Source organism: Poecilia reticulata, linkage group LG22, assembly GCF_000633615.1.
Source record: "Poecilia reticulata strain Guanapo linkage group LG22, Guppy_female_1.0+MT, whole genome shotgun sequence".
NCBI lineage: Eukaryota > Metazoa > Chordata > Actinopteri > Cyprinodontiformes > Poeciliidae > Poecilia > Poecilia reticulata.
The window spans coordinates 11,244,072-11,271,860 of NC_024352.1; the positions used below are offsets into that span (position 1 = coordinate 11,244,072).

A 27,789-nucleotide genomic window follows, 5' to 3' on the forward strand; every position below is an offset into this window, starting at 1 on the left:
ATCCATCAGCTAGAAAATGTGCATCTCTTTTCCCTCCATCGTTTACGTTTGTGTCGCTGGTGTTACATATGAAACGTATCTCCCCAAGGAAAAAGAAGAAAGCAACAATATGTGTTTTCTAAAGATAATCACAAATACTTAACTTGGATACGTAATTTTAATCTGATTATTGGATTGTAAATAATAACACGTTAGATTACTCGTTACAAGGGGTCAGATTAGAGTAACACATTGTTTGACATTTTTGCTCAAGCTATTTACGAATCTTTCAAGTTTCCAATATGTGTCCCCCCCAATGATAAACTTGTTTCTACGCCCTTGCCCCTTATTCGTTTTCAGATTGTGAAAGTTTGTTGCGCTGAATTTAGTTTTGGGATATCAGACTAAAGAGAGCTGAATATAAACGTAGCCTACAATATTTTTTTATTTGCTAAATATTTGAAAACCATCTTTTTTATTCCTTTCACTTTACAGTTTTGTGCTACTTTGAAATACAGTGCATATAATTTTGTTTCTACAAAGAGTGAAAATTGAATGGGTTTTGAATACTTTTGCCATTCTCCGTTATTCTAGGATGTTTGTTTTTAACCCTTTTGTTGCTGTGTTTGTAGCTTCTTTCACCATGTTCTTAGTCAACTCTATCCGTGCTTTACATTTTATTCATGTTTAAACCTTAAAGAGTGAGCAATGAGGAATAGCATAACTATCTCCTAATCATTTGGTTACTTGATCAGTTAGCACAGCCAACGAGGCTGAATTTTAAAACAGCTGAAGTAATAATGGTAACTGTGAACCAAAGCTGTTTCTTACACTGTGCTGTCCTCATTCTACATCCTCTGCAGTCTAACAATGGAAGCTTAAACCTTTAATCTTACACAAATTCTCTTTCTGGCTGGACATTAACCGTTTCGTGAACTCCCCTGGTGATGCTTCATTATTGATTGCACTTCAGATGTTAACACATATAAATGAACATCAGAGATCAGGCGAAGAGGGTAAGTGGATCTGTGTGGAGCCTGGACCTTTATGGAGTATAATGGTTGAATTAATTATCTTCCAAACCCTTTAATCTGAGCTTCCCTAATGAAGCTCTGCCTATTAATGGGTGTAATTATGCAGGCAGTAATAGTGAATTTTAAAAGAGAAAACTATTTTTTTTTATTTCATGTGTTAATTAGCTTTTAAGTAGCTTTTAAGGTATGTAGGTAGGTGCAGTTTTGAAGTTGAAAAAACGTACTTAAATCATTATTTTTCAGATATTCCCGGGGTTAACGGTGTCTATTGAGTGCAACATTACTTGCATCCTTTCTCAAAATTTCTCTTCCTCAAGTCTTTGTTTATTATCATCTGACATATGACAACCAGTGCCTTAACAAGATTATCTGCAATGTTCCCATGAGTTCTCCCTTCTAGTGCACACTAAAGAAACATTGTTACCAACACTGAAGACAAAGACCTGCTCAATAACAATTTTGTAGTCCATTAGACCAAAACACAGCACAAGAGTGTCTTTTGTAAACAGGAAAAAAGGCACAAAGGTCCTTTTCTTATAACATTTAACCTTCTTTCCCCAATGAATAACTTTCTCCCTGGAAAATTTCAGTTATGTGGCGTCCCATAGTTTTGTTTTGTTTTTTTTTTCTTCGCAACCAGCTCTTTTCAGTGTCATGCAGCTTCCATCTCATTTTGGGAGGGTTGCCAAATTCCCTATCTCCTAAATCATGGCCAGTGAGGTGAAACAAAATAAAGCTTCCTTTTACCTTCAGGCTGTGTGTCTAATCAGACTTGAAAGCTGAATCTTGATGACAACTCAAGTCAGCTTCATTTCGGGCTGCTTTCTGCAAACGCTGTCGGGCAGAGTGATGCAGATCCTTGAGCGTTCACCTGCAGCCGCCGTTCCTTGAACCTCAACCATGGCAGGCAATCAATTCAATTAATCATTTAACACTCAAGTGGTGAATAGCCAGGAAGCCTATGAAAAAACAAAAAAAAAATTTGTAGAGGCACAACACTTTATAGATCCAGCCATTATTCATGATTTATATTTAAAGTCAACTATTCTCCGTTCCAGTTTAAAGTGCTGGGAGTGGGTAGAGGCTGCCAAATGTACTCAGTGCCACTTGGCCCAGTTTTCTGCTTTTGAGTGATGAGATTTATACATTTTGTAGAATAAAATACAGGATACAGGAAGGATATTTGGTTGCTTTGATGAGAATCTGGGCAAATGTGTGTGTTTCTTTTCTCCATATTGCACATATGCTTATTATTTCTGACTTGTCTAATCTGCACTTGACTCTACTTTATTAGTATCAAAGAAAGAATCAGGATAATTAATAGCTTTTGTGGGTTTTTCATGTCGGAGCAATATATCCACAATAAAGTGCAGCTAGTGAAGGCTTTTTGTGGCTGATGTTATTCTGAAATGATTTTCTAAGAACATTATTTAGTCTGCTAGTTTTTCCATATCTGAAAAATAATAATCTGGCTCATACAGATATCCTCTTATCTTCTCAGGCAAATGCATTTCGTCTTTGTTTCCATGAGTGTATGTAGTTATTGTTTGCTACTAGACCTTCGGATCAGTTGTAGATGGGGAGTTAGCTATTTTGCCCTCCTTAGATTAGGAGCAAGCCTGGCTGCCTTTTGCACATATGTGCACATGTGCACATATGTGCAACTGCTTCATCATGATATTTTATTTTCGTAAACCAGGTGGTGATTGTGCAGATCTAATTTTTCTCCACATAATCTGCTCATGTTTCCCTCTTTAAGATTAAACTACACCATAATAATGTAGCTGTCAAAACATTATTCCAAAGTCACCGTCCTTGATGCCACCAAAAGTCCAAAAACTCGAGCCTATTATTGGGCTAAATATACAGGGGGCTCATTTGGACATCTGTTATGACTTTTAGACAATCTTTGGGCATCAGCAAATATCTTATAAAAATATATTTTTAAAAAACTGCTGTAAAATAAAACAGTTTCTTACCTGATGCTCACAAACAACAGTGCTGATCACCTCACAATGGGTAGGTTGTTTACTCAATCAATGAATCCTGAAACTAAACATGGAACATTATCGAGCATGGATTGCCATTATCTGCTCATCTTACAGTGTGTTCTTTTTTTATTCTGCCTGTTTATGTCTGTAAACAATAGTGCTGTGATGCAAGACACATTTCTGGCCTGTTCTGACAGGAGAGGAATATCGTATCATAATAACGATAAATCCAGGATTTCAGAGCAAACAAAAATGTTTCCAAAAGAAAGACTCTTTTTGGTGAATCGGAAATTATTATTTCTATGTTTTGGTGGATGATGGTCGGAAATTATTCATTCTATGTATAAGTTCTAGTTAAAAGCTAACAATTTTGGACCTTTGGATGATTATGAACATTTTTGTTTCAAGGTACATTTATGGTAAATTATTTGTTCTTTTTTTTTTTTACTCATGAATTGTTTGTCAATTTCAGATGTTACAGCCTGAGCAGACGGGAAGGGCCGGCCCAGTATGTTCTGCTTAAATGGCTGTTTGTCACTGATTGCATCACTGGGTTCTACCAAATAGAGGGTTTTCTTTTCTGCGTTGCATCGCTTTCTTTTTATTTAAAAAAAGAGAAAAGAAAGTTGCCCTGTCTTACATGTTTTATTTTGCAGACCATTTAGGTTATGTAGATGAGTTTGTAAATCAGATTAACAATCTTATTCCTGATCTCTGCTTAAATTTTGTTTGTTTGTTTGTTTTGACCTGTTCAGTTATGGTATGATCTAATGAACTGCAGGTGTGTTGCCAATTTGGTATAAAACCAGTAAGATTTCAGCTGCTCAAGATGGATGTCAGAGCCTAGAAAATGCCACAAAATTTACTAGAAGAACCTGAACCTGGCAGCTGATGCTGTTTTTTGTTCGCCTGTTTTGACCATTTGACTGCATTACCTCACACAAATATATATTTTGGCATGTTTTTACAGTTAATGCATATCGGTATTGTCTTATTTTAATGCACAGTGTGTTAAAGTGTGGGGAGGTAGAAATATTGTCTGTCTACTTGGCCAGGTGGTGGCAGTGTGGATTACCCAAGTATTTAATTAGGATATTGTTTTGCTGGGCATGAGCTGAAATACAGACACACATTACAGAATACAGCAAGAGCATGAATTAAATTGAGTTTGCGTATGCAGCAGGTGGATAAAGCCATGACCGTAAGTCCACTACAAGAGCTAGAAAATGTGGAGAGAACCGTTTGTGATCCGTAATGTCTCCACTTGGCCCATATTGGGCTTAACACTGCATCTGGAACCATCCCAAGCTACAGTCAGCAGTTTGCACTGCAGGACCGGGCTGCGTAGCATTATGATAATGAAAAGTTATTAATCCAATCCTGCTGTTTTTTTCCCCCCCACCAGTCAAAGCTCCACATACTGTAGCTGTAACCCATCACAGCTGTCTCTGGATGAGCATGTTAGAGTACTGCAGTGAAACCTCGACGCTTTTATTTTTCTGTGAATCACACATTACTGCGTATCTCTTCGGGGATACTACTCTCATTGGGTATTGAGTATATATTAGCATTTTATTGAAGTGGGAGCTGGGAAGGTGTTGTCTTTCATCTGCAGGAAACTTGGGTCACCGAGATTCTTACAGATTCTCAGCGTGCCATTTTCTCCTTTTTTGCCTCTTTTCTGTTTGATAATGTTTGCTCATACTATTAAAACATTTCACTCTGTAGAAAGTGGATATAAAAAGTAAAAGCAGGTGTTTTAAGGACCGTGTAGGCTTCTACATCTCCTGCACCATACTTCAACAGGCAGAGGTTAAGTTCTTCTCAAAATGTAAAAGCAGGGCTTTTTCTCTTCAGAATTGCAGTGGAGGTAACATAGTCAGGAGGGGGCAGTCTTTCCTATTCTAAGTCTATCTAATTAGGACTAAGCATGCTGCAAATGTGTGAACTTTGAATGTAAATACTTTCCTTTCATTTTTGTTGCACTAGATATTTAGTTTTAGTATGCAGCAGCAAAGTTTAGAATTGGCTGCTGTACAGTTGTATTTTCTTGAATTTGTGTCATGGTGTTGATGCATAAAACAGCTTGAGTTGGTTTGCTTTGTGCTGTGTATTTGTACTGTTTGTGCATTTACATTCAGCCTTTTTTTTTCATTAATATCCTGTCACTGTTTGTTTATTTAAGTAGAAGATTCCCTCCTGCGACAGGATGATATTTGGATGCTGGATGGCGATGACCCCCCGGAGGTTCACCCCTGCGTGCCTCGCCCCAACCACCTGGAATTCCTTCGCATCACGCCGCCAGAGGATGACCTCATCGGGGACACGCCCTACTACCCCAAGCTGGAGTGCACGGTAAACATTCTCAAACCTGAGCAGTAAAAATCCCATGACTGTTCTTCCACCCCGTGAGACTCATGGGGATTAGTCTCCATTCAGGCATTTGGGGGACTGATTGTGAGTTGTTGCAAATGGATTAGAGGGTCAGAAATTCTAATCTTGGGACCCAGATCCAATTCCAAAACCTGTAAGGAATTATTTTAGCCAAAACTCACATTTAGGGCAACAAAAACTATCCCTTAACTTTAAGAAGTTTTTTAGAGGCCATATTTGTTATGTTTTTCTTATTTATTAGTGTTATCCTTGTTGGTTTGGGTATTCATTATATTTCAAATGTAATTTTGTAAATTTACTTGTTGGACTTTACAAAGGTTAAATTGGGCCAGAAACCTCCACTCTACTCTGATGTACTAGAAAAACAATCAGGTGATTCCCACTATTTTGGGATTTTTGTATACATAACACAGTTGTCCAAAGCCGCTCATAAAAATGATTCCCCACCTATTTACGTCTGTCCAGATTCCATCACGCTGTCTGACTGGCGACTCTCATTCTTGTGGCAGATGAAGTAGAATATCTGGGTGTGGACGTGGGCACATTTTTTGTGTTGTTAGAAAGGCTATGCATTGTTTTCCCTGAGACACCTGAACTGCCCTGACTGCGAGCACAATTGCTTGACATACCAGTGCACAGTGCATGATGTGCATGATTAGTGCACAGTAAAGAGAGTCAGACATCTTACATATTCAGCTCTGCGATTTATTTGTACTACAACTGTGCATAAAATCCTCATGTATTTCAACAGAAGGATGTTCAAGGGGAGGGAGGAGATTACACCTGTCTAGCTTTTAAATGAATAGTATTACTTTTCACCTTTTGAGTCTCATACCAGTTTGTTTATCTTGCAAGAGCTACTGAAAACTATTTGTCCAATTAGAGATGGATCTAAAGATAACTTGAGTAAACATAAAATGCCTTTCTAAATTATTCAATTTATTAAGACTACCTGTGACTTATCCAGGAGGTCACCAAGAAACTTGAAAAAAAAAACCCTGAAAGACTACAGATATAGCAAATACTCTGTGGTCTGACAACACAAAAGTGAAGCTATTTTTTGATGAGAGAAACACATGATGTAAAACCCCAAAAAGTCAATTTTTACATAATACTACCCCTTTAATCTAAGCGCAGAAGGCGCCAAGATTAAAGGGCGCTGAAGGCGCCAAGATTAAATGTAACATTTCAAAATGTTAAATTGCAAAGTCAGATTTCTTTAAAGTTATGTTTGATATATGCAGCATTTTTAAAAGAGTTGAAGGTAACATATTTACTTGATTAGGCTATAAAATGGCACTATGTGGTTGAAAAACACATATTGCCCCTTTAATTTGATTAAAATGCTGTTCAGGCTCCAAAACCTACCAGTATGTCATAAATAAGACAATCTTGGAAAAAAAAAAGTATTGCTTCACAGTGGTGTGAAGGTTAGGGTAGCCAGCAACCACAAACAGTTGGTGGCAGTTGGGTGGCACCACCAGTTTAGGGGGCATTTACTTTTTCCACTAAATGCCTAGTAGCTTTTTTCCTGCTAATTAATTACATAATTTGAAAACTTCTTTTTCCCTTTACTCACGCTACTGTATATTTGTGTAAGATTAAAGTTTCTATTTCTAATATATCCTCCAGGGGAATTTAGTGTTTAAACAATCGGCAGTATTTGTGGGGGGTTTTCACTATCTATAAATCTGTTTTTGCTGGGATATCATTGTTCATTGGGTATATGCTAATTTTTGTCTTGTTTAAAAAAAAAATAAAAGCCTTCCCTAAGCTTAATTTAAAGCATGGAGTTCCCTTACGTAGCTCACTTAGAAAGTGCTAAGTCAGGCAGTTGCTGTCAGGAAGAGTGTGCTTTGGTTGCTAAAGGCAACCAAAGCTTTTAGCACCTGGTGACATTTCAAACTTTTAGCACCTAGTGGCATCTTCAATTAAACAATCCTGTCGTAATGAAAGTAGTGATTTAAAATAAGCATAAGCTAAGGAAATTATTCAAAAACATCACTACATTTACATTTCTTATTTTTTTTAACTTAAGTATATTTCTGTTAGCATGCTTACCACAGTTAGTGCTAGCTTATTAGTTTTTTAAAGGTTCTTAAAAGCAATTTCATCACAGCTAAATTGTATTCATCTTCTGAATGTTGTCAGTATGGAGAGCAGGTCCACTCTAAACGTGAAGGTAGGTGAGACAGCTTGTCTTTTTTTTTTTTTTTTCCCCATCTGTGTTCAGCACTTGAGGCTTATAATCACATTTTAGCATCTTAGCATATTAGCTTGAGCTGGCTGTGGCTAGCAGCCTGCTACCTAATCAGCTCATCTTAAGCCAACTGTTGTACAAACTCCCCACTTTACAGTGTAGAGCTACTTTACAGAAATCTACACCTCTCTACCTGACCACAGGCTGATGCGTGCTTCTGCGCCTGCTCTGTTTGCCTCAAGGAAATAGAGGTAACAAGACACCTGTTGTGCATGAGTATGCAGAATCCCTCCCAGGAAGGGAGTGGTTTAAAAAGAGGTGTTCCCAGACTGGATAGACCAGTAAAATTCCTTTTTGTTCCCAACGTGAGAATTTTTCTCACACAGTGGCACAAAAAGTTTGACTGTAAACTGAGACAGACTCAAAATAGAAGCACCAGGACTCCACACTGGCACACAGGGAAGTACATCTGGCAACTTTATGGAATATATCGCTTCCTAAGAGTGGGGAATGCTTCTGTTTCAAGACAGGTGGACTCTGTTCTCCAACCATACTGGGTATATTACAGCAAGAAAGTTTTCCAGCCGTTGAACAGCTTGACTTCGCTGGATGTGTCATGGGAATCTGCTGCTGGAGGAGAGTTAACTGTACTGCTGACAACGTACAGCAAGGAGTTGTCTTCATGTCATATTACGAAAAGCGGCTATACTGACCTGTAAGGGTGTCATTAAACCTTCTTCCAGGATAAGATTAGAGAAGTGTTAGAGGTTTATCCATACAAAGGCCGTTTGTTTCCTGAAACCATTAGAAGTGAAACTGGAGCAGCTTGAATAAATACAGGTGGAAGGAAAAATCTGTTTAAGAGACACTAGGACTACAACTTATAGAAAGTACAAATGGAGAGTAAACTTAGTAGCCTGGATGAAGAAGGGAAGCAGCCTACTAGTTCCATTTTGAATGTTTTCAACAATTTATTTGCACGGGATCATGCTTCTTCTTCGGATTCTCCTATGCCTGTTTTGACATCTTTCAAAGAGCTGCCAGATAGTGGAGCTGAAGCAGCAGAAGATTGTCAAATTAATAGTGAAGGAGCACTTCAAGACACTGAATCATCCATAGAAACTACTTGTGAACAAGTGAAAGGACCCCAAAAAGACTCAATTGATTCTGAACTTGTTCAAGTCACAAGGGTGGAAACGCATAGCGACACAGAAAATGAGGATGATGAGAAGCCAGAAAGCAGTATAGGTTTTTCTCAGAAAGCTCCCTTATCTGAAGGCAAAGATGTTGTGAAGGGACAGGGGAAAACACATGGTTTTAGAGAAAGATCAACCATAGAGGCCATTTTATATTCTAGTAAGTTTGGCCGTAGAGGTAGATCTAGCCCAGCGAAGGTATCATTAGTGTCCAAGCAGGAAGATGGAGGTAGTACTAAGAATAGCCATACCGCAGTGTCTGTTATTGGAGAATCTACTGAGGATAGTCCTAAATTGGATTTGGCAGCAGCATCAGTTGATGAGTATGACAGCATAGATTGTTCTCAGCCTGTCCCTGTAATTTCTGGCAATAAAATATTAGAAGTATCTGCTCATGAAAAGGATAGGGTCTCTCCAAAAAGACTTACAGAAAACATAAAAGAAGCTGAGGATCCCCAACCTAATCAGATTCTTGAAAAAGTAATCCATTCGTCATCCAAACAAGAGGAGCAACAAGAGACTTTTGGCCTGACTCTTTCAGACTCTACAGGTAAAAGCCGGTCATCGGTCAGCTCATCTCAACAGCAGACACCGGATTCAAAGACGCCGCAATCAAGCGCTGTCTCACCAGTTTCATCTGCTGCCACCCCATCCAAGGGTACAGCACTGTCTTCACCACCTTCCTTCCAGATGCCAGCTCTGTTCAGTGGTTTGCGGGTGCTAAAGAAAGGAGCAGTGGGGGATGAAAGGGAGGTGGTGTCAGAGATCAAGCAAAGGGAGAAGGATGCTGATCTGGCCTTGCTCAGCCTCAAGAAGACTGTAAACAAAGCCAAGCTTTTCCCTGAACAGAAGATGTCCTCTGGTGTGAAAAAGCCCGCCGAGCCCAAATCACAGGCAACGTCTAAAAGCACCACATTGGGACAGCTTTCTCAGCGGCTCAAATTAGACAGTCATGATGACAGCAAAAAGTCTAATGATGGAAAGGAGGGGAATTTGGAGAGCAAAAAACATTTGGAAAATGGAGAAGATGAGGTTGCTGGGGAGGCAAACAACAGAACCGGAGTAGAGACTTTAAAGTCGCCACCAGAGAAAAAGAAAACCTCAGACCTGGCTTATGAAACCCTCAAAAACGTCTTTGGTCCTAAAACTGCCAAGAAAGAAAAAGCTGAAGATATCGATCTTGGTGTAGTGAAAAGAAAATTAAAAAATGATAAGGAGAATCTGCGGTTGATTTTTGAGAGAACTTCCAAAAGTCCTGGAAAAGACGTTACAATTTCTACAGAGACTACCGTACGTCCTCACTGTATTTAACTTAACTTTTTTCGATTGCTTTTCTGCGTTGGTATTCAGAACAGCTTTATCAGGGCCTGCTTGTATTGTTTTTTCAATCTATGCAGACAGAAGTCTCTCCCACAGACAGCGAGGACCGGACTCCAGGTCGTCTGCAAGCTGTGTGGCCTCCGCCCAAACCTAAAGATGAGGAGGAGAAGGTTGGGCTGAAGTACACAGAGGCAGGTAAGACCTTAAGGATTGTAGAGTTAGGCAACTCTGCTTTTGTTTGCTTTTAAGATTAAGAATGCTGACAGTGGACCATGACATTTAAGCTAACATGGACACACCTCATGCTGATTGGTTTTAGGGATAACATCCAGTAGAGCTACAATTAAAACATTTGAAGCTGTCTCATGCTTGGGTAATTAGAACCAGTTGAGTCCCTAAAAGCAAAACACTTTAGGTGAAAATTTAGCCATCATTCTCTAATCCTTGAGCACTTTAAATGTCTTTGGCAAGTCATAGAAGGCTTGTAAAGAATCATTTGGAGGCTCAAAACATCATTAAAAATCCATTAAAGATCACACGGAGGTTGTTTTTGCTTTAACAGTGCCATTTCTGTGGTTGCTGCTACGGGATACAACAATGGAGCCTATATGAGTAGTAGTGGAATCAGTTTCTTTGGCCAAATAGGCTAAAAGCACACATGGCAGATTCAATTACGCAGTGAAAAATTTGCTTTTAGACTATGAGCATTGGTTGATTTGAAGCAGACCACAGTTTGCTGCTTGGTGTTCTCTGTGGTGCTGATATTTCAGAAGAATAGAACTAATGTGATGTAGTGTAGTTCTATTCTAGCTTGTATATAAGAACGTTTTAAATCGAGAAACAATAAATCATCAATTATTTGCCTCCTAACTGCAACTTTTATACACCTCATTATTGTGCAGAGAAACACTAATATATAAATATGATCAATGACCCGTTGTCATAAACTGCTTCATAGAAGATATATATGTGAAGAGGATGAACTTCTTTGTAAGTTATTACAAATCTGGATTTTTAGATTGCATGTATATATTTGATACATAATGCATTTCTATCCATTCAAACATAAGAGGAAATAGGTATTCTGCAGCACTATTTGAATCTAAACTTCCCATGGTCTTAATTATGACTTTGGTGAATGTCGGAAAGTCCTTCTTTTAATTTCCAGCTGATAACTCAGAAAATCTGAGTTATCAGCTTTCTGAGACACCATAAATGTTTTGCTTCATGTATTCATGAGGCAAAACATGAATACATGAATACAACCAACCAGCTGTAAAGTGTCCTTTTCAGTTGGTTGGTTGAATTGTTTAAATCTCTATGCTGACAGTGATCAGTGTCTGTTTTGCCTTAACTCAATGTCACCCCTGTGATGTGGAGGCTTAATACGTTACCATACAATTTGTAAACACAACTATAACCATTTTTTTGTATCTGTAATGAAACCAAAAGGAAATGTTGTTAGTTGTCATGATTAGAAACATCAAACATTCTCCTTTTGCATAGATGTGACCATCAGAGTGTGCTTGTATGTTTTATTTGATTTTTTTATTTATTTTTTGTCCTTATCTGATTTTAGAGCACCAGGCTGCTCTCTTGCAGCTGAAAAGAGAGTGCAAGGAGGATCTGGAGAGGATGCATGTAAGTTGATATAGTTACTGATGTGCACTAAAAAAAATCTATCAAGAACCAGAGAAATTTTTTGAGTGCAGATACAGCGTCAGTTTTAAAATTCAGACAGCAAAATGCCCAATTTATAAAGATACATTACGCACAGTTGTGTCAGGTATTTCTGTTTATTTTGATGAGTATGGATTACAACAGAAATGTCTATGTACTGCACAGTATGTGCAGTAAATACTTAGTTGTATTCACTGTATTCACTTAGCAATACTTACCGCATCAGTGTTGCGATGTTAAGGTGTTGGGAAGACCAAGTCGCTTTGATAGCAGTCTTCTGCTCGTCTGCTGTTGGATCTAGTGCTTGTCCTTTCATTGTATTTAGGTCAAGTCAGTTTGCTCAAAATTCAAGTACAGTAATGGACATTTAACCAAGTACTGTTAGACTTGGCAGTGTGAGAAGATGCAAAGTCCACAAAGGTTGTCAGCAGAAGGAAGCAGGAAGTGCTGCAGGATTTTCTGATAGATGGCTGCATTGGCTGTGCTGTGGTGACACAGTGGTAAAGCACAACCTATGTATGGAGGCCTTAGTCCTCAAGGCAGCTGTCACAGGTTTGAGTACCGGCTTGATGACCTTTGCCTCCTGTCTCCCCCCTCTCTTGTTATTCACTTTCCTGCCTGACCACTCTCGAATAGAGGCCAATAAAACCTTTAAAAAAAAAGAAAACACACATTAAGTAATCACTGGCTGATGACATGGCACTCCAAATCCACTGACTGCAGAAACGTCTCACTTGCCCGAAAACAACTTTTACCTCTCCACTCCGGCACCCTGAATTCCAAGCAAAATCTGCTTTCATCTAAAGAGAAGACACTGAGCAACAGTTCATAATGGTTCATATTGGTATTAAGTAATTTTCATTTATATAAGACTAATGTAGACATATTATATTTACAATATTGTTTTTTTTATTAGCTGTAAGATTAAGTTGCATATACAACACATAACTAAACTGAAGAGTTTTTATTATGAACAGAAGAGTTACCGTAGTTTGCTGCAGACTTTTTGCAGCTTATCACTGTGACCACGAGATGGCGCTAAGGGAGCATAAAATGTTAATACATTCCATAGTCCATAAAAAATATGTTTAGGTTCGCTTGGAAATTAAGTTTTCTCCAAGTGTCTTCAAATACTTTTTAATGAGTGATCAATAATCAATAATTGAACCATCAAGATATTTTAAACTTTCGACTAAATTCAGATGCATGTATGTTTTGGTGAAACTTTATTGCTGGCTGTCTTGGTCCAGGCACTCCTTGCAAAAAACGATGGTAAATTCCAATGGGATTATCCTGCTAAAATAATGAGTCAAATGAAGTAAAATTATTGTTGCCTATATTTTTTTTATTTCTGTTTTTGTTTTTATATATTGATTGAAAATAAAGTTACAGTTAAAACAAAACAAAAAAAATAGGTAAAACCTTTTTTAAAACCTGGGCCATTTTATGTATAAAGATGTGTCATTTATCACCATGGAGTCATTGATCCTTTATGGAGTTCTCTTTTCTTTCTGGTTACACAGTTTTCTCTAAATCAAATATGTTAGAAATAGGGCTGTACAAACGAAACACCTGAATACTCTGTTCCCATTTTGCCAACTTAAATGAGGTTCTGCCATCTTTCTTAATTAGTTTCATTAATAAATTGCTTTCAGGGACACTGCCCCAAAAAGTCAGACCTTACCTTTGGTTTATTTGTCACTTTGCTGGAAGGCTTTATTTTATTGGCAAGTTTTTATGTTTTTTCTTAGAGTTGAGGCTTTTGTAGAAAAGTGTGTTCTCCTGTGAACTCACAACAGAGGGTGTGAACACACTTAATTCTAAGGTGACAAGAGTTAATAAAGAACATGTTGAAATTTATTACCAAACCTTTTTTCTTTGAAATCATTGCTGTGGCGTAGCTGATATGCCTTTCATTGTTTGAAATGCAAAATGAAAAACTGGAGTTGCTAGATTTCCTCGACTCAGAAGTTATTGCAAGAACAGAAAAACATTTAGCTGGGGAAAGTTTATAATTACATCATTGTTATTGTTCGGTCAAAGATTAATCTTTTCAAGGGCTCTTTTTGGAGTAATTATACACTGTAGTCTGAGTTCTGTCCAATAAAAACACTGTCTGCTCCTTGATACAGTTTTATTGCATGATGACTGCAGTTTGGACCACTCTGTAACTCTTTTATGCCTGGCTTTCTACTTTTACAGGCCGACTTTGAGCTTAAAATCTTCCAACTTCGAGGTGAGCATGCTGTCTCGATATCACAGCTGGAGGGAGCCCTTGCTAAGCTGCGGAAGGAAAAGGTGCACACTGCAGGCCAGGATTATAGTCCTGTCTGCGATGTGGCTGTATCCACCTCAGAAGATTTGACTCCTAAGACAAGTCGCACTGTGGGGATCCAGACTGACAGGGAGACCTTCATTAAGAGCCCAGAGGGGGATGGAGGAGGGTCCGCTCAAAGCCCCAACCAGCACCTGCGTAAAAAACTCAACTTGGACTCAATCGGACTAAATGTGAAAGCCGAAGCAGGACCTGAACCTTCGGGACCTCCACCTCCTCCTCCCCCTCCAGCTCTGCCACAGAACCTTTCAGGACCACCACCTCCCCCTCCTCCACCGCCTCTTCCAGGCTTGCCAATACCACCACCACCTCCTCTCCCTTTGCCAGGCCACACTGGAGGGCCACCTCCACCACCTCCACCACCTCCTCCTCCAGGGGGTGGGCCACCGCCCCCTCCTCCACTACCTCCCCCTCCTGGCATACCTGGAGGTGGTCCACCTCCCCCTCCACCTCCTCCAGGCTGCGGACCTCCACCTCCTCCAGGCTGCGGACCTCCACCTCCTCCCTCAATGGGGGGGTTTGGCCCGAAAGTTGAGACTGCCCCGAGGAAACCTGCCATTGAGCCTGCCTGTCCCATGAAGCCTCTGTATTGGACCAGGATTCAAATACAGGAAAACACGTATGTAAATTTACTAACTTCTTTTTTCTTTTCTTTTTTTTTTTTTTACAAATGCATTCAAAAGCAAAACAAAAGAAGTAGCATAAACACACCGTGTTGTACAGTGCCCTGTATAAGCACTCTCATTTCATCCTTGAACTTTTCCCACATTTGGTCAAATTACAACCTCAGTGTATGTGATGACTTTGCATGACTGACCAAAGACAAATAGTGCATAGCTGTAAAGTGGAAGGAAAATGGGCTACATTTTACTCAAATACCCCTAAATAAAAATCTTTCTAAAATTATGCAATTGGTAAACAAATTCCAGCAGACTTTAGGCCAGAGGTCCACCATCCATCAGGATGCTAGAGCTACAAAGGAGTGTTTGTAATCACAGAACATTCATGTTTTAGCATGGTTCAGACCTAAATCCAAAGGAGTACCTGTGGCAAGACCTGATAGTTGAGGTCCACGGATGCTCTCTGGCCAATCTTAAGCTCTTCAAAGCTGGTTGAGTCATGCAAGGTGTTGAATAATGGGGTCTGGAAACAAATTCATATAACCCTTGATTGATTTGTACCCCGGTCAACCTCAAAATGATGTGCAACATTAAGTTGGAGAAAATGTTTCAGATGTGTGAATGACTTTGCAAGACACTGTAGGCCGCAGATATCTGTCCTGTGCAGGACTTTTTAGGGTAGTTCAGATATTCTGGTCAGTTTTAATGGGTTACATAAAAAGAGCCTAAGCATTTGGAGATATAGTTGTTCCTCCACGCTCCTGCATTTAAGGGTTCTGTTGAGATACTCAGTAACAGTTAATTGGGTCATTCAGACCATTTGCAGTCACTGTGATTGTTGCCCGAGAGTACCAGTCTTCAAAGTTTATGGCCTTGTATTTCCACGGTTGGATTAGTGGGGGAAAACTGAACTGTGGTTCTCTCGCAGGTCCTCAGCTGTGTCAGAGGGCCGCTCGTTGCCCAACAACAGCTTCATGTGGGCTATAAATCAAACTGTAAAAAGACAAGTTAAGGAGCATTAAATGAGTCAGGTGTTTAACTACAGCTGGATTAGGTCAGTTAATGGTGTTAGGGTCTTCAGTATAAGGAAGAAGCAATGTCTAAACTGTTGGCAGAACACAGATTTCTTGTAAGAAACATAAGCAAAGCTTTGTTTCTGTTTTAAATTGACACATTTTGTACAATTCAGCTGAGAAAGAAGAAAATTTACCCATGAGGGAAAGAAAAAAACTGCAGCAATCTGCTTTTGTAAGGGTGCTCACCCTAACTGGTAGAAACACCCTTTGATTCACTTTAAACATTGGTTCTTCTTGATTTAAACCTCCCATTAAATACAATAAAGGCTAATGAATCAGAAATAGTCAGATTTTAGTATTTAAATCATCTTTGCTCACTTGGATGTTTGTGCCATAAAACCATTCCTAACTTTGGAGCTCATTGATGGAAATGGATCCTTAAAAATACATTTGGAAAGACACAAAAGCTGCTCAGCTATTGTAAGGAAGACTGCGTTGCTGTAAGAATAAGGCCATTCCATTGGTAATTGGAAAATGTCTGAAGATTTTTTTGACATACTGTCGAACTTTATTGTTTTTTTTTAGCTGTACCTTTTTTATCTTGATTTTTTTAGTTTTGATCTAATTTCTTGCAATCAGTAACAAGCTTCACAGTTGAAGTAAAATAACTTAAATGTAAAAAATGCAAGAAATATTGCATACGATATTGTATTATTATACATACGATGGCACAGTTTAGACATTCATCAATGATTACAGAAAGGACAATTTTCCAAAATGGTTTAAAATACAAGAGAGAAGCTGTTCAAGATGGCTGCCAAGTGGCCGACAGAAACACTGCAGGAGCTGTAGGACTTTCCAAGAAGGACTTGTAGTGTTCTACGTCTCCTAAACTCGCCATTTGTTTGGACTAAGGAATAGAATTCCAAGACAGACGTGTTTCTTCCAAAGAAAACTTTCAGGCCTGTGTAAAACTTCCAATAACCTCGTGGAAGAATGCGCTATATTTTGAAGGACACAAACTTGAACTTACTTGACAGAAACGTCACTGTGCAACACAAAAAAAACAAAACAAACAGAACACCATGCCAACTGTGAAACACGGCAGAGGCGTCATAACGCTCTAGGAATGATTTTCTGTTGACGGAACTGGGAAGTCATTTTAACTTATGTGGACAAAATGATCGGCTTTGGCTCACAAGCTTTAGAAAGATAAAGCTGAAGAGGGATTTAGCTTTTCAGCATCACTGTGAGGTCAAACATAAATCAAAATCAACAAAGCAATGACTTTAGCAGAATAAAACGGAAGTTTTGGAAGTTAGTCCAGACCTTTTGGTTTCACCTATAGGATGTGGACAAGAGATGCCCTCACCATCTGAATTTGCAGAATAATTTGAGCAAATATAACCAAGTAATGCATGATACTTTTTCTTACTAAAGAATGTTGAATGCTGAAATTAAATCTTACAGTGTTTCACCGGTATATCAGTTTAAGATTCTGCACACTAGCTGTTTAATTTTTTTTGTTTATCTTTCCCCTAATAAACATGTAGTTACATTATCTAGGATATTGTTCACAAAATGCTAACTGTAAAGGCTCTAAAAAAATTAGAATTTTAACATGAGTGTCTACTATTAAGAGCCACTGTGTTAAATGTATTTACAAATTATAATGCATGAAAGTCTTGCTTGGGACTTGGATGCAGTTTTCTTTTTTAGTCTACGTCAGAGATAATCAATCAATCAAATTTTATTTGTATAGCACATTTCAGCAGCAAGGCATTTCAGAGTGCTTTACATAATTAAAATAAAAACAGCATGTTAACAGTTCCTYTGTTCATCCAAGTTCAGAATGGAGAACAAAACCAACACAATAACATCATGTTCTGAACAGAAACCCTTTCGTAAGATTTTTCTTTTTACTCCAAGAAACCAACAAACACTTTTTTTTGCAGTTTAAACTCTAATAACCCTTGTGTTAATGCCTTGTTTCCAAATTTACTTTCACTCTCTAAATATGACTTGACAGATGAGCCATAATGACCGTTAAGAAGAGCAGCAATGTGTGAGAAGATAGTAGAAAATTATGAGCATCAACATTCCAAGCTCTTTGTTTAGAATAGGCTCATTTAATTTCAAAGCTGTTGATTGGGCTGTTGATGTCAGACTTTGTGGAGAAAAGCAAAGCCAGATGCGAGCAAAGATATGTTTGCAAGAACAACACACTGAACATCTTCTTGACTTTAACCACCTTTTGTTTCTGTCTGTTTGTTTCTTTCCTTCCCTTGTAACTCAGCAACTTCCAAAAACAGAAAGTTTTTCTCCCAATTTTTTTTTTTTTTTTTTTTGTCCTTGTGGGAAACAATCCCATAATACAGAAACAAGTGTGCCTGAAACATTTGTTATTTTTATCACCTAGCTCATAAACATCTCTTTTGAAAGTGGAGATCGCAGGAACTCCTGCCAAGTTTTTGTCGGCCTGCGAAATGGAAAATGGAAAACAGGTCAAATAAACATTAAATGAGTTTCCACAATTTTGTTAAACTCAAGTAACCTTTTTGCCTGCCTGCCGTCACAGCTGCTGTGTTTAAATGTTTTGCACCTTGTAACTTGACTTTTGATGTCTTATTTGTTTTTAAAAAATAGCAACACCACTCTCTGGGGTTCTCTAAAAGAGCCTGACATCGTCAACACTAACGAGTTTGAGGATCTTTTCTCCAAGACCACAGTCAAGCAGAAGAAGAAGCCCTTGTCAGACACCTATGAAAAGAAAACCAAAGCCAAGAAGGTACGTTCTGTTCCACAACTCCTGTGCTCTGTTTTCATCTGTTGTTATGAAGCCCTCTAATGTTTAATGCCTTTCAAAAGTATTTTGTCATATTTTTCTCATTTCAGTGTTTAGCCTCCTTTGTACATCTCAAAACTGACATTTATGCTTACGATCATAGCGAGTGAATTATTGCCACAGATTCTCAGTTAGATGTAGGCTGACTTTGACTGGGCCATTCTGACAATGCAGTTAATATTCTTGAAAAATAACCTCAGTTTGTATAGATGATAGGCCATGTTTTGCAGTTTGACTCTATAATACATTGCGTGACCTCTGAAGGTGACATTGGGTGTTTTAGATATTTTTGAATAAAATAGGGTGATCACAATTGCATGCTAAACTTTTCAGATTTTTAATTGTTAAAACATTTGAAAAGCATGAAGCTGTTTCCTTTTTCCTATTCACACCTATTCTTTGTTTTGATTGTTCACATAAAATCACATAAAATATTGCATTATATGACTGGAATGAAAGAATGTGGAAAAGTTTAAGAATGTTGTTTTGCAAAGTGGCGTTTCATTTGTTTGGAGGCAGTTTTTGCCTGAAAACCACCTCCTGTCTTGCTTTGGGCCAGCTGATCGTGATGCACAGGACAGTAGTAGAAATTATAATGCATGAAAGTCTTGCTTGGGACTTGGATGCAGTTTTCTTTTTTAGTCTACGTCAGAGATAATCAATCAATCAAATTTTATTTGTATAGCACATTTCAGCAGCAAGGCATTTCAGAGTGCTTTACATAATTAAAATAAAAACAGCATGTTAACAGTTCCTCTGTTCATCCAAGTTCAGAATGGAGAACAAAACCAACACAATAACATCATGTTCTGAACAGAAACCCTTTCGTAAGATTTTTCTTTTTACTCCAAGAAACCAACAAACACTTTTTTTTGCACTCTAATAACCCTTGTGTTAATGCCTTGTTTCCAGATTTACTTTCACTCTCTAAATATGACTTGACAGATGAGCCATAATGACCGTTAAGAAGAGCAGCAATGTGTGAGAAGATAGTAGAAAATTATGAGCATCAACATTTTCTTATTCTAATACCGCTTGTGTAAGTCTTAAGCAAAAGCATAGTAAGTCAAGAAAAACCAAGAGAGATGTATGTTAGTTGGATCGATCCTTGATCTTGGTGTCTTGTCCAATGATGCAACTCTGCACTACTCCTAGAGCCAGCTCTGTGTCAGCGTCCTTTCTGCCATATGGTCCTCTCTGTTGGCGTCCAAGCAGTTAAAAATCAGTTGGTGACCCAGACTGGCCCTCTAAATCCATACACGTCCCCTATTCTGATCAATTTGTGAAGGCTCCACTTTGCTCCAGCCAATGTGTGTGTTTGTGTTTGTGTGTGTGTCTCTCCATCCAGTCTGGTCACTCAAACTGTCCAACATTTGATCCAACTCAGACAACTGTCTCCTCTCCTGTCTTACGTCAGCTTGGTGGAGTTATAGCCACTTTTATGGAAACTGTTGACACCAATTTATATCGTTCAAATATAAAGCCCGGTTTTGTTTATTGTTGAAAAGAACTTTTGCGGCACACTGCGCCAGGTTATCCGTGTTTAAACATTTTATTTTGTAAACCTGTTTTACATTTTAGATTTTAAAAGTAATCTCTGTGTCTGTGATTGTAGTCCAAGTCTAGGATTAAAGATGAAAACAGAATCCATGAAGGCATAGTTGGAAGTTCAGCTTACTGGAAAGCTCGTCATAGTAATAGAGACTTGTTTACTTGATCTTTGATACCCTGCAAGTTTATACTGATGATGAAGCTAAAAGTTCATCTTGGGAACATTGAGGGATCGAGGGGGAGTCGACGACAGTGAGGCCAAAATCTAGCTGCTTCTGAGCTGAGAGTGACTGTAACGGTGGTAAACACTACAGGTAATGAGTTTACGGTTTATGGAAAGACGCAAGAAAACTAGACTTTACAGGATGGCAGAGTCTCTTGGTTACACATATTTCTTGTACTGGGAATATAATTTTGTATAAATGTATTTATTATATTGATGTCTTCCTATGCAAATTATATCATCCTTATTTAATAACCCTAGAGATCAATCAAATCTATGAAATTGCTTTAATATTCAATAGATACATTTTTCTACAGAGCTGTTTCAAAACAGCTATCATGTTGTGACATAAACCAGAGCACAATGAAAAAGAAAAAAATGCTCTTTTCAGGGTTTTATGACAGATATCTGATCTCCAGTTTTTCACTCTCACGTTTCAATGGATATTTCAATTTCTTTAATTTATTTTATTTTATCTTGACATCTCTTTAAAAGCTTTTCCTTAAGAAGACATAACAGCTCTTACTTACTTTTCTCCCAAGACTTTCTGCTTTGACCAAGTACTGAAAATATAATTTAGCAGCAGAAGCAACTTCACACTGTCAGAAAGAACAGTTCGTGTAAAGCAAGGTAAAAATCCAACCTTTGTATTCAGGAGGGGGAAAACATTTTTTACAAAATTATCAATAAGTGTTATACCTGACAATGCTGGCAATACATATTATATTTTAATACTTAATTTTTTAAGTTAATCTGTGTCTGGAAATGTCTCAGTAACTCATAAAATCCAATTTTTCTTAAAAAAAAATGGTATTAAAGACAGGCCCATTTCCTTTAGCCATTCTTCAAAATGGAAAAGACAAGAAACTTCCTATATAAGTGAGAAAGTCCTGATGTGTGAGATTATACTAAAACAATAAAAAATGTGTTTATTGAAACTTCACCAGGGATGCTAATAGTAGTAGGAAGTGCACTTTATATTTTTGTAAAGGTTTTATTTAGAAACTAGTTGATCACAAACTCGTATCAAATCACCTCCAAAAATTGTAACAGTTAAAATGTGTTATTTAAGTTATTGAAATGGTAAATAACTTAAATAACATTTCACCATTTACAATTTAATTAATCAAAGTTTGCTGATTCAACAACAAACACTTTAAGAGGTAATATTGCTGCTATAACCTTTTTATTCCATTGTGCCAATAAAACCTAAAATAAATAAATAAATTCCAAACTTTAGCAGTCCTTATCTTGTACTCTGTCTCAAATGGTTACTCCATCTTTACGCAGCAGTACTGTGGACTGTAGAGTTTTCACTCTGCAGAATCTGACCAGACAGTGAACCACATCCCTCTGAATGACTCCCAATACCAGTCAACTCGCACACAGACTACCTGCCTCTTGTCTGCGTCTGCACACACTCAAATGTCTAGTGCTGCCAGTAATTCTGTGTTTGTGAGTCCAAAAGGAGCTTCAGATCACCGTTATGCCAGTTTTCCTGCATTGTGTTTTGAATATGCATGAACCCGCAAATGTTTTAGTGCAGGTATTTGGGTTCGTGTGCGTGATGACAGCACTTCCTCACAAACTATTATGCAGTTGATCAGAAAGTGTTGCCAGATCATGCAAACGCCGCAGCCCCGGGGCTCTGAAACAGCGAGAGGCGATGAGTGGTTGGGGATCGGAATGTGTGTGTGCATTATGCATATGAGCCACTTCCCCAATTCCCAACAACTGCACATGCCAAAAAGTTGAAAACAGGGGGATACGGCCGATGCTTACGTGTGTGTGAGTTAATGTTTATCATATGTGCCATTTAGAAAAAGAAGAAAAAAGTCAAAGCTGTTGTTTACTCTGGAGCCATTCGCCCTCTGTTAATTAGCATATCAAAGCCAGTGGGGGTGACATGGAGGAGACCTCTCTCGCCAGAACAGACTGGACCGAACTGGACTGGACCTGGGGTGTAATTGCACGCACATGGCTTCCTCAGTGGAAGAAAAATAAAAACCGGGTACCTATTTGAAAGATGGGCCGCAAAAAGGCATGTCTGTGCATTCTTTAAGGATGAGGAATTCGGGAGAGATGGATAAAGATGAAAAAAAGAAACCATCCAAGCTGAACTTGCCTTTGGGTTTTTTTCTGCGTGCCAGTAAACACACTGTCCTATACACACATTAATCAAAGCTGTATCAGGTTTATATGTGGTTGAGCTCCTTAAACAAACAGCTGCTTTACCCCATTTCATAATTTATGAGCAATCATTTTAGGTTTATTAAAAACATATTTGAAGTGCGGGCTATGACGTGAGAGACTGGGCGTAAGATTATCACTGCTGTCAGAGGGAGGAGGGTCCTGATGGGAAATGTTGATCTAGTTGTTAATATAACTTATGCTTCTAATCAAATATCCGGGTAGTTAGTCAGTCTAGTTGCTTAACCAGTGTAAACTATCTGATTTCCTCTGAATTTGTATCAAGAACAGCCTCAACATAAAGCACCTGCTTCGCCTCAAACTCCACAGTGTTTCCATTTATCAGCTTATTTTTTTTTATTTTATTTATTTTTTTAGGCTGCTCACTTTTTGATTCTGTAAAATTCAGGGTGAAGGACATCTTTCAGTCCTTTTTTGTCCACAGGAGGGAGCCATTAGCTCTTGCTGTCTACCTGTCTCAACATCAGCATCGTCTGGCTCTCTCTTCCTCAATAAGTAAACATCCAACATCAGTTGTCTTTACTCATTGAAGTTCTTATCTGGTTTTAGTGGTCGCCTGTCCAAAGTGGTTAATTAGAGGCCCCGCGAAGGCCTGGTAGTCAGTCGTTCCAGCTTGAACAGTGTGGGAGATCCCTGGCGATCCAGGTAACAGAGCTGGAAGCAGCATGGCACCCGCTAACGCCCTGTAATGCAATACCCACTTCTAAGGCTTCTGTTCTGCAGCTCCTACAGGACGGCCCAGTAGCCGACAACGCCATAATACCTAATGAAGAAGCCTGAAACATTAACTTTTAGAGCAGGGCTTTACCTTGCCAAAACTTTCTCTGCCTTTACGGCTAATTCAGTCATTAGTAATTGTGACCATCTGTAGGCACAAATAAAAATCCTGTGAATTTATAGTTTGTTATAAAAGCCCTGCTTCTCTTCGCCTTCTCTTCTAAACTGTCCTTTTATGGTGCCACTTTTCCCTTTGTACTTTCACTGCCACTTGATATTTTTTTGATCAATCCTTACATGTGTTCCTAGGTAAACTTGAGACTGAGAATTTTTTTTTCTCTCTTTTGAACAAACGTGAGTTTTCTGTGATAGAATTAGTTCTGTTTTTTGTATTATTATGATGTGCTAAACGAGCCCCGTTTTATTGGGGTCTGTTACAGATGAGTTGCTGGCTGCTTAGTAGAGACACAGCGATCAGAAATGCTTCACTAAGTTTCAGTTTCTGTAAAGCTTTGGCCAGCCAGTGCTGATTGAAGTAAACTGTTTCTCTTTTAAGAGCAGTAATGCAAGATTTTATTAGAGTAGCTTTCAAAATAGCTTTCCTGGAATGTGTGGTCAACAATTAAAAATTATATTAGTGTAATTAACATAGTTGGCCGATATCTTGGTACATTCTTAATGGGTTTCGGTCATACAATTCTGAACACCATCAAACCTTTTAAAGACATGTCAACACGTATTCAAAATTCATGATTTTCTTTAGGTGAACTTTAGCTTTTGTCTCAGTTTCTTCTTTGTGAATGCGCAGCAGAACTAAACATCAGTGTGAATGTGAAGAAGTTAATTAAGCAACTTGTTTGGAACTGCAAGTTTGCTTTCCTAACATATGCGTCACACCAAAGTTAAGAGCGCAACAGTGTTAACAACATTCTGTTTGTCTAGATCATTAAGCTGCTTGATGGGAAGCGTTCTCAAGCAGTTGGCATCCTCATATCGAGCCTCCATCTGGAAATGAAGGACATTCAGCAAGGTGAGCAGTACTTTCTCCGTGTGTTCGACATTTTTTGCTTCTCATTTCCAGTACAGCCCTGATTTCATTCAAGGAAGAACCCCTTAGATTTAGACTCGGCCGTTACAAGCCAAATTTAGTTTCCTATTAAACGATAAACTGAGGATGACTCCTGATGAAATGCAGACAGAGTTATTTTTGGAGATGAGATACTGGGAACCCTCCAGTAGAGGATAAATTCCTCTCTCTTGACAGCAGCTAATTTGTAACTTGAGACACTTCTTTCAGATTAATTTGTGACTTAAGTGGAGCTTGGCTGATTTTTCCAGTTACCGCAGTGGGAAAAGAAGAAAAAAAAAAAGCTGTGATTTGTCTAAACGAAAGATGGCACTGGTTAAAATCAAATTGCCCTCAACTTCATTTAAAAAAAAAACTGTACAGATTGATTGTAGGCTCGGTTGATCTGTGAAAAATGTAGGATATGTGTGTGTGGGTGTAAACACATATTGTATTGGGGACATTGTAGATGGGCCAGGAATCAGTCGTGTCCTGGGACTGTGGCGGAGAGTTCCTGCCGCCTGCTAGTCTGAGCATGCGGCCAGCAGATCTGTTTATTGTAGCCAGTGACGGTTTCCACAAGCCTAATGGGACTGACACCCCACTAATGATCTAAGCATGTACAAAACCACCTTCTACAGTTTGCAGACACTGTGCTACCACATAAAACTGCCTCAGACACAAGGCAAACAGCACATACACTACTGCAACCATCTTGTTTAGATTTTTGTTTCCTTTCCCCCCTCAGTCACTTTTCCCTTCTGCAGTGTCGCTGGGTAGAAAATGTTCATTCCCACCCAGCATGAGGCGGCTTCCTTGTGCCTTAATGGGAGGTGAATGTGAAATGGACAATTTGAATTTGATAATTAAGGATAGTGCCTTGAAAGGCACTTCTAAAGGCAGTCTGCCTCCTCTTTGTTGCCAAATTAAAAGGACATGGTACACATAATGCAATTACAACTACAAGGGAGTAAGAGGGAAAGGCAACACAGTGGTTAAGAGAAAGGAGGGGGGTCTTAGGCACTAGTTGAAATTACTTGGGGAGGTGTGGGGAGGCACCTCAAGGGCCACCATGGTTCAAGGGCAAGGGGAGGCTCTCCCCCACATCGCACCTCGCCGCACGCACACAAAAACATACGCACGCAGGAGTGAAAAGTGGAAGGAGAGGGTGTGAGGCCGTTGGCAGGCCGACTTTGATCTGTCGCTGTGGAGAGATATCCGGCTCCCCTCGGATCAGAGTGCTCCTGTGCACACTGGGGCAGGCCCCCCTTTGGTGTGTGATTGACGGCTGCATGGCTGAGGGACTGAATAATCCACTCTAATAAGATGTAGGAAATGGACCTCCAGCGTTTTCTCTGATCCAGTGTGTGGGACCACATTGACAGCTTCTCTGTTGCAGACCAGCTGCAAACCAGAGTGTGAAGTGTTAGCTTGTTAGCTTAAATTTAGTGTGTGACTGCAGAGATGAGGACAGTGCCGCTGGAAGTAGGGGGGGGAAAAAATTGCCATTATTGCATTTTGTGTATGTCTAGCCTTGGCAGCTTGGATTTTGGGAATGGCAGGCGTCTTAGGTTGAGAAGCAAAACCAATTATTCATCTTTTAATGGCCAATTTCTCCATATTATGTGAAAAAAAAAAACTGGAGTTCTTGAGAAAAGAACATTTTTGTTTGGATGGTGGAAACTTAATTCCTATAGTAATTAAGTCTCAGTTTATTGGAGCCTGATGACTTTAAGCACACATTGCCAAATAATCTAAAAAGTGTGACTTGCATTTGTAATCATCCCCTGAGTCAGCACTTGCACAGTAATTATAGGTGCAAGTCATTTGGGGTTTGTCTCTACCAGCTTTCCAGAGACTGAAACGTGAGGTTGCATCAGGAGTTTCTGTGAACATCAAAAGGCAATTTGATGTAGGTCTGGCCTTTGACTAGGCCAATCTAACACATGCTTTGATGTAAACCATTTTATTATAGCTCTGGCTGTATGTTCTGATGTAGGGAGGGGACTTCTGCCACAGTTTCAAATTCTATAAAGTCTTTAGCGTGTTTCATTTCCAGCATAGCCTTGTGTTTGACTCCATCCATCTTGCCATCAAATCTGACCAGTTTACCTGTGCTTGTTAAAGACAAGCATCCAACAGCATGATGCAGCCCAAATTACCTTTTATTAATAGGATGGCCTGATGTGCACCATTGAGTTTTCACCACAAATGGCATTTTGGATGTTGAATTTTGGCTCATTCTGATTAGAACACCATCTTCCACATGTTTTCATATTCACTACTTGCCTTAAAGGTATCAATAAAAGGAGATGAATACAAATTAGTAAAACTTAAAAAAATAAAATAAAATGATTATACAAATTTTCACTGCACTTAACAATTGTTCACTACTTTGGTTTGATATGTCGCAAAAAAAATTCCAGTAAAACAGATTGTGGTGCTAACATGACTAACTGGAAAAATGCATGCTATTACAAGTCATTAAAAAATCCACATTATTATTATTAACTAATTTCAATTAAAACCTCTCTATGACTGTTACTGTCAGTCATTGACTATCAGTGTGGTATTTATCCATATTATGTTGATCTTCTCCATCTCATCACAAGCTGGGGACAACATCCAGAGTCGGTGTAACATAACTTTCCCTTATTCTGTTGTGCCACGTTTGACTTTTAGGACCAGAATAAAAGTAAAAGCATGCAGACAAAGTTGGACACGCTCAGTTGGATGCTTGTTTCTTAGCTGACCTTTTTCTGCCCCCATTTATAATCATTAGTTAGCTTCTAGCTGTGCTGGCTATGCCTATGGGTGCAAAGGTCAAACAGTTTTCAAGCTTCTTTTTTTTCAGACACATACCCAGGGTCTTCTTCCACTCATTTGCCAGCAATGGTCAAGAAAAGTAGAGCGTTTCTTCAGTCCTGGCCCACCATCTGTGGTCTCTGTAAACCACATAAGATTCCAGTTGTATAATTCGTCTGGTAAATTATGCATTTAAGGGGGAAAAAAAAGGACAAGTAGCATTCTGGTTTCAGTTAAATACCCCTTTTTATCCTTTTTCAAGTTTTTCTTTTCCCCAGACCAGACATATATGGATTCTTTCATTGTGTTTATCCAAATTTAATGATGTTTAATCTAACTTTCAACAGTATTACAGACCTATCATCAGATTATTTGTCTTTTTCTTCACTGTCAGTGCTCAAAAGGCAGCACATGTGAGCCAAGATTTTACCCATTTATAAGAGAGATTGCTTAAAATTAATGTGCTTCTCTGTCTTCACCAGCTGTTCTTAATGTGGACAACTCTGTGGTGGATTTGGAGACCATTGAAGCTCTGTATGAAAATGTAAGAAGTTGTGTGATTAACAGAAATATGAGAAGAAAGTAAAAGCTGTAAAGCAATATATA

The 27,789-nt window shown here is 38.8% G+C and overlaps 1 protein-coding gene across 6 annotated transcripts in view; it reads left to right on the plus strand.

The window, feature by feature from the left end:
- Window positions 1-27,789, plus strand: part of LOC103458527 (formin-1) — a 66,241-nt gene that overhangs the window by 13,677 nt on the left and 24,775 nt on the right. For 4 of the 6 annotated variants that reach the window (XM_008399418.2, XM_008399419.2, XM_008399416.2 and 1 more), the window contains exons 3-9: window positions 5,190-5,359; window positions 10,192-10,309; window positions 11,694-11,755; window positions 13,997-14,748; window positions 18,412-18,553; window positions 24,255-24,342; window positions 27,666-27,727. In XM_008399418.2, coding sequence (XP_008397640.1) covers window positions 5,190-5,359; window positions 10,192-10,309; window positions 11,694-11,755; window positions 13,997-14,748; window positions 18,412-18,553; window positions 24,255-24,342; window positions 27,666-27,727 — 1,394 coding nt within the window. Of the gene's footprint in view, window positions 1-5,189; window positions 5,360-7,971; window positions 10,085-10,191; window positions 10,310-11,693; window positions 11,756-13,996; window positions 14,749-18,411; window positions 18,554-24,254; window positions 24,343-27,665; window positions 27,728-27,789 lie in introns of those variants that run through there. The other 2 variants (XM_008399420.2, XM_008399421.2) reach the window with 2 other exon arrangements.